General features: G+C 45.9%; 1 protein-coding gene across 1 annotated transcript in view; it reads left to right on the top strand.

Moving 5' to 3' along the window:
- Nucleotides 1-7,338: 7,338 nt before the first annotated feature.
- The window catches only part of LOC306924199 (NACHT, LRR and PYD domains-containing protein 3-like), a 10,025-nt gene continuing 2,491 nt past the window's right edge, over nucleotides 7,339-14,872 (top strand). Inside the window, exons 1-6 of the mRNA XM_079502608.1 lie at nucleotides 7,339-9,015; nucleotides 9,107-9,277; nucleotides 10,047-10,217; nucleotides 11,423-11,593; nucleotides 11,838-12,011; nucleotides 13,725-13,780. Coding sequence (XP_079358734.1) covers nucleotides 7,364-9,015; nucleotides 9,107-9,277; nucleotides 10,047-10,217; nucleotides 11,423-11,593; nucleotides 11,838-12,011; nucleotides 13,725-13,780 — 2,395 coding nt within the window. The 5' untranslated portion in view covers nucleotides 7,339-7,363. The remainder of the gene's footprint in view (nucleotides 9,016-9,106; nucleotides 9,278-10,046; nucleotides 10,218-11,422; nucleotides 11,594-11,837; nucleotides 12,012-13,724; nucleotides 13,781-14,872) is intronic.

Raw genomic sequence — 14,872 nt, 5'->3', positions numbered from 1 at the left:
ATCCTACCGAACGCGTCACTATGCCCTCCCCTATACAGATTTATTTGATTGTATAGTAGTCGATCTCTATACAGTATAGTAGTATACTCATATAATTAACAAGGAACCACATGACACAGAGACGGTGACTGCTTAATTAAGTTAATTTAGGGACCCCTAAATTAGGTTAGATTTTTAACCCATTCTAGACGGTGTTTATAGCATTATGACTTTAGCTATTGAAAAATAGCAGATCTACAAGCTCGTAGCTTGTAGGTCTGCTATTTTTGAAAACTCGTAAATATGTGGTGCAAATATTTGAATATTATGTTCTTTCAGAGCCAACGTTTTTTATAACTCAAATCTTTGCGGCTGGGGGGGTCCCTGGAACAACATATTTTCAGATGGGGGTGTCCCTGGAACAACATATTTCCAGATGGGGGTCGGCGGCCAAATGCCCCACACAATGTGTCGCAACGCGACGCATTGTGAGCTTGTAGATCTGCTAATTTCAATAGATTTTGTACACATTTTGAACTTGTAAAATGGCACATTCTGCACAATGAGTACTTTTACTTTTAGTACTTTAAGTACATTTTGATGCCGATACTTTTGTACTTTTACTCAAGTACATTTTCAATTCCGTACTACGGAGTAGTTCTAAATTGCAGTATTGGTACTTTTACTTGAGTACTTTTTCCACCACTTTCTTTTAGTGACCGTTGTTTAATGCAATCATATTGGACTTTTCTGTTTGGATGCATATGGGCTGTCGATGACAGAAAGTAGTTTTTCTTTTCTGTGTGGATGCATATGGACTGTCAAGGCCAGAAAGTCGTTTTTGTTTTCTGTGTGGATGCATATGGACTGTCAAGGCCAGAAAGTCGTTTTTGTTTTCTGTGTGGATGCATATGGACTGTCAAGGCCAGAAAGTAGTTTTTGCCACTCAGTAGGCGTTCCCGCATAACTTCCTGGTTTGGTGATGATGTCACTTGCATACCCTCTATTAGGGGACTATAGGCAAGGACTGTCTAAAGAGGACGAGACGCAAAGACCGTACGGGCAACGCCATGTTGCTCCATGGAAGGAAAGAAACCTGTGCAGTTGAGACCAGGAAGTTGTACATGCACAAATTTGTGCATGTAAAAAAATCGAAGAATTTTGGAGCAACATGGCGTCGCCCGTACGGTCTTCCATGGAGCAACATGGCGTCGCCCGTACGGTCTTCCATGGAGCAACATGGCGTCGCCCGTACGGTCTTCCATGGAGCAACATGGCGTCGCCCGTACGGTCTTCCATGGAGCAACATGGCGTCGCCCGTATGGTCTTCCATGGAGCAACATGGCGTCGCCCGTACGGTCTTCGCGTCTCTTCCTCTTTAGACAGTCCTTGACTATAGGGCGTTTCAACAGTGATGCAGCAGCGGTGGCCGAACGGATAGCGGCGCGGTCTAGATACCGGAAGGTTCCCAGTTCGAACCAGCCGTCCGACACGTTAAAATTACCACCGCTGAAATGCCCTTGAACAAGGCATCAACCACTACGATGAAATGTGTTCTATGAGCAGGGCCTGGCTGGAAACAAGTTCTTGAGCTTAGCCCAGATACCCTGGGTAAATATAGATTTCATTTCATTTCATTTCATTTCATGCCTCACAATGTGGGACAGGGTCTCAATTTGTGGGACGCCTGAAAAGTCCTGGCAATGGACTGTGTGTGTGTGTGTGTGTGTGTGTGTGTGTGTGTGTGTGTGTGTGTGTGTGTGTGTGTGTGTGTGTGTGTGTGTGTGTGTGTGTGTGTGTGTGTGTGTGTGTGTGTGTGTGTGTGTGTGTGTGTGTTGCACCATTCTTGCTCGAAAATGTGAATCTCAATTTTCCTCCACAAGAATAAGAGATCACGACTCTTTTTGTTTCTTCATAAACAATATTCATTGTCTTTAGTCTGTAGTTGCTGAACATTAATTACTATGTTCAAAATGTGGCACCTGGAGCCATAACTACCGTGGCTTTAAACCCATTTTGACCTGAGATCAGATTCTATAAATGTCTTCTACATCCTGACAGTTTTCTGAAAATGCTGTTTCTATGTCAGTCGTTCTTCGATTTTTCAAAAATAGCAGACGCACGTAGATCTGCTATTTTTCAATAGCTAAAGCATAACATAATGCTAACACCAAAAGGGGTTCCCGCCCAAAATGGGTACAGACAATACTACTTTCAAAATACTTTTTGAAATGTCTATGGGGAAAAATGCATTGGGATTAATTTCCTGGTCCATGGTAGGGGGCGGGACTGGTCCATGGTAGGGGGCGGGACTGCGACGCTCTATACACACCAGCGTCACTGACGAGCACATTTACGAACTAAAGACTGGCAGTTAAGTAGCCTAGCATCCTACTACTACTACTAGCCTATATGTAGCAGTTAAGTAGCCTAGCATCCTACTACTACTACTAGCCTATATGTAGCAGTTAAGTAGCCTAGCATCCTACTACTACTACTAGCCTATATGTAGGCAGCAAGGTGGCGCCCAAATAAACCAAAATCCTACCGAACGCGTCACTATGCCCTCCCCTATACAGATGTATTTGATTGTATAGTAGTCGATCTCTATACAGTATAGTAGTATACTCATATAATTAACAAGGAACCACATGACACAGAGACGGTGACTGCTTAATTAAGTTAATTTAGGGACCCCTAAATTAGGTTAGGTTTTTAACCCATTCTAGACGGTGTTTATAGCATTATGACTTTAGCTATTGAAAAATAGCAGATCTACAAGCTCGTAGCTTGTAGGTCTGCTATTTTTGAAAACTCGTGAATATGTGGTGCAAATATTTGAATATTATGTTCTTTCAGAGCCAACGTTTTTTTTAACTCAAATCTTTGCGGCTGGGGGGGTCCCTGGAACAACATATTTTCAGATGGGGGGGTCCCTGGAACAACATATTTCCAGATGGGGGTCGGCGGCCAAATGCCGATATTTTTTTGGGGTCCTTGACGTGAAAATGTTTGAGAACGACTGCAAAACGGTCAGGATTTAGAAGACATTTGTAGATCGTTCTCAGGTCTAAAATTGGTTAAGGAGCCCAAATTTACCGACTTTGTAAATAATATAAGCCAGAGGGCCCCGTGTTGGATCAAATAGATTATGGGGCCCCTGAACGTCTCTTTACTATAATAAAGAAAGAGCAGTAACAAGTCCTCATGAAAGTGAGATATCCCCTCACTACTAATAATTAAATACTACTAATAAATAAATACTACTAATAAAGAAAAGACAGTAAAGGTCTCCACACACCGGGTCTCCACATACCGGGACAGTAAAGGTCTCCACACACCGGGCTAAAGGTCTCCACACACCGGGACAGTAAAGGACAGTAAAGGTCTCCACACACCGGGTCTCCACACACCGGGACAGTAAAGGTCTCCACACACCGGGTCTCCACACACCGGGACAGTAAAGGTCTCCACACACCGGGTCTCCACACACCGGGACAGTAAAGGTCTCCACACACCGGGTCTCCACACACCGGGACAGTAAAGGACAGTAAAGGTCTCCACACACCGGGTCTCCACACACCGGGACAGTAAAGGTCAGTAAAGGTCTCCACACACCGGGCTAAAGGTCTCCACACACCGGGCGCCAATTGGATGCGAATTCGGATTTTTAGCGGCGTTTCTCCATCGGTTTTCCAAAAAACGCGCCCAGTGTGCAACCACCTTTACTCCTCAAGGGAGAGAATTCAACCATTCAGTCAGGCAGGCAGGCAGGCGCAGGCAGGCGCAGGCAGGCAGGCGCAGGCAGGCAGGCAGGCAGGCGCAGGCAGGCGCAGGCGCAGGCAGGCAGGCAGGCAGGCAGGCAGGCAGGCAGGCAGACAGACAGACAGACAGACAGACAGACAGACAGACAGACAGACAGACAGACAGACAGACAGACAGACGATCAAGTTGAGTAAAATAAGCCTTACAGATTCAAACAAGTGACTTATTTTTTCCTTTCTCTTTCTTTACACCAGTCTCCTCCTATTGCAGACTCCGACAGCTGCTACTGATGTCAGCTCCACTTTGAACTCTCGGTAAGTTACTAACTGAGATAAAAACAATAAATTACTTTGGTGTTGAAGTATACCAACGTAAGATACATGATGACCATTGTGGGCATGTATGAGCATGTCCGCTGCGTGCTTCTGCAGCACAGCCGCACGCACGCACGCACGCACGCACGCACGCACGCACACACACACACACACACACACACACACACACACAGTGGTTGAAAACCACTGTACTATACTAGGGGATATACTACGAGCTAGTATAGTACGCATTCAAGTGTCAGCCTACCAGTGACGTCATTTTTTATATTTATATATATTTTTTCTCTTTTTTGTTAACTACAGCTTGTGATCAATATTTTCACACCCACAAACATTTTCTGTTTGTGCCAGGAATAAACCATGGATGGACTTAAGGAACATATCTTGACAACTCTCAACGATCTGGGAAAATATGACTTCAAGCAGTTCAAGTGGCATCTGAAGCTTGTTCATGTTGAAGACAAGACAATCAAGCCGATCCAGGAAGCCGACCTGGAAGATGCTGACAGGATGAAGACAGTGGATCTGATCGTGCAGAACTACACTACTCATGCAACTCAGGTCGTGGAGGATGTCCTGAAGAAGATCAAAACGACTCCTCTACCCAAAGGTAGGTGAAGACATGATATATATGTGTGTATATGCATGTTTACAAGTTACTGACAAACTTGAAGGCCAGTAGAAACTCTACAACAAGGGTTTACTACTACTTACTACACGCTGCGCGCGCACGCACGCACGCACGCACGCACGCACACGCACGCACACACACACACACAATCTGGTCAAACTAGAGTTGAAGATGAAAAGCGTTGGCTCATCATGTTGGCTATCATGGTGATAGGCCACTGTACACAGTGGCCTAAAATCATGGTGATAGGCCACTGTACACAGTTGGTAGTGCTGTCGCCTCACAGCTAGAAGGTCCTGGGTTCGATTCCCGCTGGGGACACTGTGGGCGCTGGGAGTGTGTTCCCTCCTCCGCGTCATCAGTGCCCATACCCGAGGCGGGGTTGGCGAAAGGGCCTTTCTGTGTGGAGTTTGCATGTTCTCCCCGTGTCCCCTAGGGTAGGTACCCTCACAAAAACATGCAGTAATCCTGGTCTCTAAAACTACTTCCCCCTGGCCAGCCGGGGCGCCTGATGGAGGGGAAAGGAACTGGTCGGAATAACGTGTTCCTTCCATGCGCTACGTCCGGCCGGGGAAATTCCCCCCTGTCAGGTGAAACGAAGCAGCTTGGACTCCTCATGCATAGAAGGAGGCATGAGGTCAATCCGCTGCCCCCCCAGGTTTGCAGAGGAAGTGTAGCGCCCAGGATTACATTAGATAATTGGCACTGGGTGAAAAAAAAAAACTGGGTTGCAAAATCGTGGGATAAAAATTATAAGGAAAAACAAATCCAGTAGTAGGCCTACACCTGCCCCATGCACAGTAGACAGCACCTAGGGTCACCAGATGTCCCCCTTTGCGAGGGACAGTCCCTCATTTCCAAAACTTTTCCGGCGTCCCACAAATTGAGACCCCGTCCGTCCCACATTGTGACTGGCAGGCATGGCGTCAGTGTTCAAATGACCTAATAGTTAGTGCCCTAATTGTTGGCTGTCTGTTGTAAAGGTCTCTCATTGTCTCTTTTCCTGCAAGATGTGTTTTTAAGCCTGTTAAAATAACATGAGAAATATCTCCTAGGCTACAGTACCAAGTCGGCCTATACCACCCCTGACCAAAATGAGTATTTTAAAACAAAATGTGAGACGCCAGAGGGGTTTTAATAACAATATGATAGGCAACTTAAGAAGTAAGACAAGCCCGTCCCCCCGTCCCATTTGTCCCACAAAAGCGATAATTCTGTCCCTCAAATGAACAGTTTGGGTCTGGTCATCCCTAAAGCCCAAACCACACCAAAGGGTCGAGTTGGGACAACACTGTTTTTAAGGTAAACCACACCAATGCAACTCACTGAGTTGCATGGAGTTGCATTGGTGTGGTCTACCTTAAAAACCGTTTTGTCCCAACCCGACCCTTTGTTGTGGTTTGGGCTTAACAGTACTGTCTGTACGACTGTCTGCTCTACAGCCGGGCACTGGTCTAGTTATACTGTATGACTGATGACTGTTAAAATATAGTAGTACACCTGCCCCATGCACAGTTCTCACAGAAAGGGGAACAGCAGCTGTGCTCCATGCTTCACTTTTCCACTTGCTTCTCCTGTCCAGCCGAAAAAGCCTGCATGCTTTATAACGAAAACAACACTGATATGAGGACCTATAACACACACTTAATGATGTAATCTATAATGATGCCATTCTATAACACACACTTAATGATGTCATCTATAATGATGTCATTCTATAACACACACTTAATGATGTCATCTGTAATGATGTCATTCTATAACACACACTTAATGATGTCATCTGTAATGATGTCATTCTATAACACACACTTAATGATGTCATCTGTAATGATGTCATTCTATAACACACACTTAATGATGTCATCTATAATGATGTCATTCTATAACACACACTTAATGATGTCATCTATAATGATGTCATTCTATAACACATACTTAATCGTTTGCCCGCCAGGAACATAGGAATATTAACACGTAGAATCTTGTAGCCTGCCACAAACGGAAAAGCCGTTTTAACAGCGATGTATTCATTAATGCATGTTTTAATACGATCGTATCTAAATCTACCGTCCGTTAGCTTTGTTATGCTTCTGACCCAATGGGCGCGGCCATTTTGAAAATGCGCGCGCATCCACTTACATTGCCGGCTCTGTTTTCAGACGGCTTTATCTCACAGAAGCGACATTGCAGAGGACGCTTTGTCCCAGACAAGCGTTTTCAACGGCCTGTAGCAGGCGCTGTGATACTCGCGGTCCACTTTTTCCACCACCGACCGAGAGAACAAGCACCAGCTTCGTCAACACACACGGAATGGTTTCATAGTAAAATGCGATTACGGGTATTTGGCTCTTCAAAGTAAATGTCACGCGCGATAAAACCCTGGCAGGACGCGACGGAGGGATTAATTAATGGTAGCGGTAAATGGGTTTTAATGATGTCATCTATAATTATGTCATCTATAACACACCCTTAATGATGTCATCTATAATGATGTAATTCTATAACACATACTTAATGATGTCATCTTGTCTTTGGTCATTTAGAAACTCTTGCTCTGTGTAAACAAGAGCTCAAGTCTAATCAGAGGCAGAAGATTCAGTGTTTGAATCCCTGGATCTCAAAAGAAGGACCAAACCCACTTCTGAGTGACATGTTCACAGAGGTCTACAACGCAGTGGGAGGCAGTGGACAGGTCAATAAAGAACACGAGATCAGGCAGATTGAATTGGCATACAGCCAAACAGCTGGACCAGAAACACCAATCAACATGGACGACATAGTGGAACCTTCACTTGGACAAAGTGAACCCATCAAAACAGTGATGATGAAGGGAGCGGCCGGCATTGGTAAATCAGTACAAGTTCAGAAGTTCACTCAGAACTGGGCAGAAGACACAGCCAACCAGCATGTCGACTTTGTGTTTTCATTCGCTTTCCGAGAGTTGAATTTGGAGATGAAGGAGAACAACAAGTACAGCATGGAGGGACTTCTTCATCACTTCTTTAGTGAAACCAAGAAGATAAAGATCTGCACCTTCGAACAGTGCAACATTGTGTTCATCCTGGATGGACTGGATGAATCGAAGCCAGCTCTAGATTTCCCGAACACTGTGACATGGACTGATCCGTTGAAGCCGACCACAGTGCACGTCCTCCTGACAAACCTCATCAGGGGGAACTTGCTTCCAAAAGCTAAAATCTGGATAACCACACGACCTGCAGCCGCCGACCAGATCCCTTCTCACCTCTGTCACAGGGTGACAGAGGTGAGAGGGTTCAAAGACCCTCAGAAGAAGGAATACTTCTTCAAGAGATTCCCTGATAAGCAGCTGGCCATTCAAATCTACTCTCACATCGAGACATCCCGAAGCGTCCACATCATGTGTCACATCCCGGCCTTCTGTTGGATCACTTCTAACGTTATGGAAGAAATTGTGAGCACAAAGGAGAAAGGAGCGCTGCCAAAGACCCAGAGCGCCATGTACCTCCACTTCATTGAGATGCAGTCCTTATGCAAGAATGCCAAGTATCCTGACAGGAAACAGTATGATGTCATTCTGTCTCTGGGGAAACTGGCTTTTGAAGAGCTGATGAAAGGCAACCTGATCTTCGAGGAAGAACACCTGACAGAGTCTCACATTGATATCAGCGACGCAGCAGTGTACTCAGGACTGTTTGGAGAGGTGAGCGGAACGTACAGGGACAAGATGTTCTCCTTTGTCCATCTGAGTGTTCAGGAGTTTATGGCTGCCCTCCACGTCTTCATCACTTTCATCAACACTGGTGACAACCTACTCTCAACCTCCAAGATGTCCAGGTTATTTGGAAAGGTTTTCAAATCCAAGATTCATCACCTCTACCAAAGTGCTGTAGACGAGGCATTAAAGAGTCCAAATGGACACCTGGACTTATTCCTGCGTTTCCTGATGGGCCTCTCTTTGGACACCGATCAGAAGTTCGTACAAAAGCTCATAAAAAAAGGGAAAAGCTTCCAGACCAATCATAAAACCATCAAATACATCAAGGAGAAGATCACAAAGAATCCATCTCCAGAGAGAAGCATCAATCTGTTCCACTGTCTGAATGAGCTGAATGATCATTCTCTAGAGAAGGACATCCAACGGTACCTGACGTCAGGACGTCTCTCCACAGACAAGCTCTCTCCTGCTCAGTGGTCAGCTCTGGTCTACGTGTTGCTGTCTTCAGAAAAGGAACTGGACGTGTTTGACCTGAAGAAATACTCTGCTTCAGAGGAGGCTCTTCTGGGGCTGCTGCCCGTGCTCAAAGCCTCCAATAAAGCTCTGTAGGTTCACTGATAACTGGATACATTTCATATATTATATGATCTTTATTTAACAGTAAATCTAATAAAGAAATGCTTTATGTTTCTTCAGGCTGAGTGGCTGTAACCTGTCGGAGAGATGCTGTAAGGAGTTATCGTCAGCTCTCAGCTCCAGCTCTAGTCTGAGAGAAGTCGACTTGACTAATAACGACCTTCAGGACTCTGGAGTCCACCTTCTGGCTGAGGGACTGGGGAGTCCACACTGCATGTTGGAGACTCTCAAGTCAGTATAACTGTTTAAATAAAACACAGTGGGGGAGGCAGAGGAGACACAACAACAGGTGTCAGGGTGGTGGGGGGGGGGCAGAGGAGTATTTTTCTGCGTTGTTTCTTCTTGTGGAGATTGTCAATGGGGGGGGGGGGGGGTGTCCAGATTCGTTTTTAGAGCGAGGGAACATAGCTAATATGGCTATTTCTCCTCTCTGTCCATTATGGCTCTCTGCAGGGCGCTGACCCGTTCCAAGGTCGTGTCCATCTTCCGATGTATCTCCCCGACTGCCCTGCCCAGCTCCACCACCATGGCAGGCAGCTTAGGGGCTCCGTTCAGCGCTGCCACCTTTCCAATTCTTCGGTACACCAGACCAATGCACAGCCCGGTCAGCAGAAATCCTGTCACCATGAATCCAAATAGATACAGATCTTCTATATCTTCCACAGAGAGAATCGCCATGCACATTACTCAGCAGTTCTTGTAATAGTCCTGGGTGTAACCTGGCGGGAACGTCCCGTCTGGGCATTGCGCGGCTCTCCAGAACCCAATTTCCTTGTCGAAAACATTTTGTCTATCGCGTTCAGAGACCAGTTAACTAATTCCATGTTTAAGTTTCGGAGTTTCGAAGACAGTGCAGAAAGAGACGCTCCGAGAGACAGACAGCAGGCAGGCAGGCAGAGAAAACACACGAGGGAGAGAGAGAGAAAGGTTGGCATGTGATCTTTAAGTTTATTTTACAGAAATCGAATTAATAAATGCTTTACCACTAATGTTTCTTCAGGCTGAGTGGCTGTAACCTGTCAGAGAGATGCTGTCAGGAGTTATCGTCAGCTCTCAGCTCCAGCTCAAGTCTGAGAGAAGTTGATTTGAGCAATAATGACCTTCAGGACTCTGGAGTCCACCTTCTGGCTGAGGGACTGGGGAGTCCACACTGCATGTTGGAGACTCTCAAGTCAGTATAACTGTGTTTAAATAAAACCTAATACATTTCTAAATTCAATGGAACAGAATGTAACATTGTTGTGAAACTTCTCTGTGTGTGTGTGTGTGTGTGTGTGTGTGTGTGTGTGTGTGTGTGTGTGTGTGTGTGTGTGTGTGTGTGTGTGTGTGTGTGTGTGTGTGTGTGTGTGTGTGTGTGTGTGTGTGTGTGTGTGTGTGTGTGTGCGTGTGCAGAGGAGACACAACAACAGGTGTCAGGGTGGTGGGGGGGAGGCAGAGGAGACACAACAGCAGGTGTCAGGGTGGTGGGGGGGAGGCAGAGGAGACACAACAGCAGGTGTCAGGGTGGTGGGGGGGGAGGCAGAGGAGACGCAACAGCAGGTGTCAGGGTGGTGGGGGGGGGAGGCAGAGGAGACACAACAGCAGGTGTCAGGGTGGTGGGGGGGGGGGGCAGAGGAGACACAACAACAGGTGTCAGGATGGTGGGGGGGGAGGCAGAGGAGACACAACAGCAGGTGTCAGGATGGTGGGTGGGAGGCAGAGGAGTCTTTTTCTTGCGCTGTATCTTCTTGTGGAGATTGTCAATGGGGGGGGGGTCCAGATTCGTTTTTAGAGCGAGGGAACATGGCTAATATGGCTATTTCTCCTCTCTGTCCATTATGGCTCTCTGCAGGGCGCTGACCCGTTCCAAGGTCGTGTCCATCTTCCGTTGTATCTCCCCGACTGCCCTGCCCAGATCCACCACCATGGCAGGCAGCTTAGGGGCTCCGTTCAGCGCTGCCACCTTTCCAATTCTTCGGTACACCAGACCAATGCACAGCCCGGTCAGCAGAAATCCTGTCACCATGAATCCAAATAGATACAGATCTTCTATATCTTCCACAGAGAGAATCGCCATGCACATTACTCACCAGTTCTTGTAATAGTCCTGGGTGTAACCTGGCGGGAACGTCCCGTCTGGGCATTGCGCGGCTCTCCAGAACCCAATTTCCTTGTCGAAAAGATTTTGTCTATCGCGTTCAGAGACTTGTTAGCTAATTCCATGTTTAAGTTTCGGAGTTTCGAAGAGACAGTGCAGAAAGAGACGCTCCGAGAGACAGACAGCAGGCAGGCAGAGAAAACACACGAGGGAGAGAGAGAGAAAGGTTGGCATGTGATCTTTAAGTTTATTTTACAGAAATCTAATTAATAAATGCTTTACCACTAATTTTTCTTTAGGCTGAGTGGCTGTAACCTGTCAGAGAGATGCTGTCAGGAGTTATCGTCAGCTCTCAGCTCCAGCTCTAGTCTGAGAGAAGTTGATTTGAGCAATAATGACCTTCAGGACTCTGGTGTCCACCTTCTGGCTGAGGGACTGGGGAGTCCACACTGCATGTTGGAGACTCTCAAGTCAGTATAAATGTGTTTAAATAAAACCTATTACGTTTCTAAATTAAATGGAACAGAATGTAACATTGTGAAACTTCTCTCTCTCTCTGTGTGTGTGTGTGTGTGTGTGTGTGTGTGTGTGTGTGTGTGTGTGTGTGTGTGTGTGTGTGTGTGTGTGTGTGTGTGTGTGTGTGTGTGTGTGTGTGTGTGTGTGTGTGTGTGTGTGTGTGTGTGTGTGTGTGTGTGTGTGTGTGTGTGTGTGTAGTTTGTCAGGATGTCTGGTCACAGAGAAAGGCTGTTCTTCTCTGACCTCAGCTCTGCGCTCCAACCCTTCCCATTTGAAAGAGTTGAACTTGACCTTCAATCATCCTGGAGAATCAGGCGAAGCGATGCTCTCTGCTGTTGTGACGGATCCACACTATAGACTGGACACTCTTAGGTATGAGAGACCTGGTGTGTGTGTGTGTGTGTGACGTATTAGTCCATGAGTTCATGTGTCTCTTTTCTCTTCTGGAGGACAATGTTGCAGAGGGGGGGGGGGAGGAGCTGTCCCTCAGCACTCTTTTCTCTTCTGGAGGACAATGTTGCAGAGGGGGGGGGGGGGGGGAGGAGCTGTCCCTCAGCACTCTTTTCTCTTCTGGAGGACAATTTTGCAGAGGGGGGGGGGGGGGGAGGAGCTGTCCCTCAGCACTCTTTTCTCTTCTGGAGGACAATGTTGCAGAGGGGGGGGGGGGGGGAGGAGCTGTCCCTCAGCACTCTTTTCTCTTCTGGAGGACAATTTTGCAGAGGGGGGGGGGGGGGGGGGAGGAGCTGTCCCTCAGCACTCTTTTCTCTTCTGGAGGACAATGTTGCAGAGGGGGGGGGGGGGGGGAGGAGCTGTCCCTCAGCACTCTTTTCTCTTCTGGAGGACAATGTTGCAGAGGGGGGGGGATCCCATATGCAATTCTGCAATTGACCGAGTGAATGTAATGGCTCATTGGTCTCTTATGTCTCTGGCCCTCAACAAACCTTGCAGGGCATTGAGTCTCTCCTTGTTGTTTTCAATCTTCTGGTCTTGAGCGGCGAGTCCCCCCAGGATGGTGTCCACCTTTCGATTCGATCACTCCAGTCCGAGCTCCTACTGCTCTGCTCAGGTCAATTGTCATGACGGGCAACTTAGGTGTCCCATTAAAAGTTCCCATCTTTCCGATTTTGCGATGCACATTAAGGACAGTGCTCACTCCAATCAGCAACAGACCTGTTATCATAAAGCTAAACAGATAAACATCTTCGCTGGGCTCCTCCAATCCCAATTTCCTTGTTGAGAAGATTTTGTCAATAGCGTTTAAAGACCAGTACGCCAATTCCATGTTTGAGTTACGAAGTTCCGAAGAGGCAGTGTAGAGGGGTGCTCCAGGGGAAGACAAACGAGCGGGTAGGATAGAAACACGAGGGAGGGAGAAAGAGAGAGAGAAAAGATATGCGACCGCCTCTGGTGAGAGCAAGAGAAGACCTCAAGTCTTGAGGTCTTCAGACAGTGCGCACGCTTTTCCGACACACCAAAAGTCTCGTCTGTTGTCCGACATGCGTCCTGGTGGAGACAAAAATACGTGAGAATATTAAGGAAGAGAGTGCAAAATAGAGAAAGGAGAGGAACAAAATATTCAGAATCAGAATCAAGAGCTTCAACATAAGAGAATCATCAAATCAAGTGTACATGTGTAAATAGTTCTTGGTATATTGTATATACCAGCAGCATTTTCCTGTATTATTATTTTTCTCCCCAGTAGCTGCTACGTAACTTAGTGCCAACACCTTTCACAGTGTATTCTGTGTGCAATAGATTTGTATGTTCAACTTGTCAGTGTGTTCTTCTACTGTATGTTCTAAGATTGAAATCCATCTCAAGATAATGAACTCACACAGACAGAGATGCTGTGCATTTATACTCATAGTTACTCAAACACCGTCATATCAGTACACTGAACACTGGACAGTATGAACTTTCACCCACAGCCTTGATGTCATTATGATCTCTTAGGTTTAGAGTGTGGAACCATTGTCTCAATCATACTGTGATGCTGTCCTATTGTTTGATGTTTAATGGTCATGATCCATCATTGTTTATCAAAGAGAATATTCAGGTGTGACTTTGTCTCTCCTCCATCTCCAGTGTGGACCACGGTGGAGAGTGTTGGCTGACACCAGGTCTGAGGAAGAGCATGATGAGTAAGATTCTATTCTGTTTTATTCATTCAATCACAGCATCACATCCAGCTATTTAGATCAGGGCTTCTCAACGTGGGGGTCACGACCCCTCAGGGGGGTTGCCAGATTATTTTCTGAATGTGTAAAAGAAAAGAAGAAAACAAATATTATCATAAATATACTTATGACTGGAAAGTGGAAAGTAAGAGTTTAAACAGCCTATATGTACGTGCATAACATTCCGGGGGTCCCCAGGGGGGTCCCCAGGGGGTCCCCAGCCAAAACGTTAGAGAACCACTGATTCAGATGAGCAGCTCATATCCACATCAGCATGTGACATTATTAACTCATGCACATCCTACTGTGAATGAAGATGATAATAACCATAACGTGTAGACTAATACAATATGTGACATTAACACAAACATAGTCCAATCACAATTTACATTTCAGTCATTTATCAGACGCTCTTAATCCAGAGAGATTTACAGTAAGCAAGAAGAACACATGGTAATGCATCACATACATAGAAATAGACATCAAGAATCAAACGTAAGCTAAGAACCTAACATCCGTCTAACAGTGAATATCTATATAATGAAACTATGCGATACACTATAGAGTGCTATATGTCTACATAGAATGCTATCTAAATGACATCAGTTGAGCCTTTGCATACGCCTGTAAGGTCGTCGAGGCTAGGGCAAGTGCTACGGACACTTGTGGAAACTAATCACAGTCAGTCTCATCAAGTCACCATATAACTGTCTGTCATGGGCATGATGTGCCCTCTAGCTGTCACCTGTGGGCATTACAGTCCATCTGTTACCATTCAAAGCAGAGGATGGTTTGTTGGTTTGAAACAAACACGTTGTGAGCTTGTAGATCTACTTTCTGGCCTTTATTGGATAGATACAGTAGAGATTGACAGGAAACAGGAATGTAGACCTATTCAAAAGACTGACTAAAACTAAATTAAAATGTAGGCCTATTCAAAAGACTGACTAAAACTAAATTAAAATGTAGGCCTATTCAAAACACTGACTAAAACTAAATTAAAATGTAGGCCTATTCAAAAGACTATGACTAAAACTAAATCAAAATGTGTTGTCA

Source organism: Electrona antarctica (assembly GCF_951216825.1).
Source record: "Electrona antarctica genome assembly, chromosome: 6".
Classification (NCBI taxonomy): Eukaryota; Metazoa; Chordata; class Actinopteri; order Myctophiformes; family Myctophidae; genus Electrona; species Electrona antarctica.
This window is presented reverse-complemented; position numbering and strand designations above follow the sequence as displayed.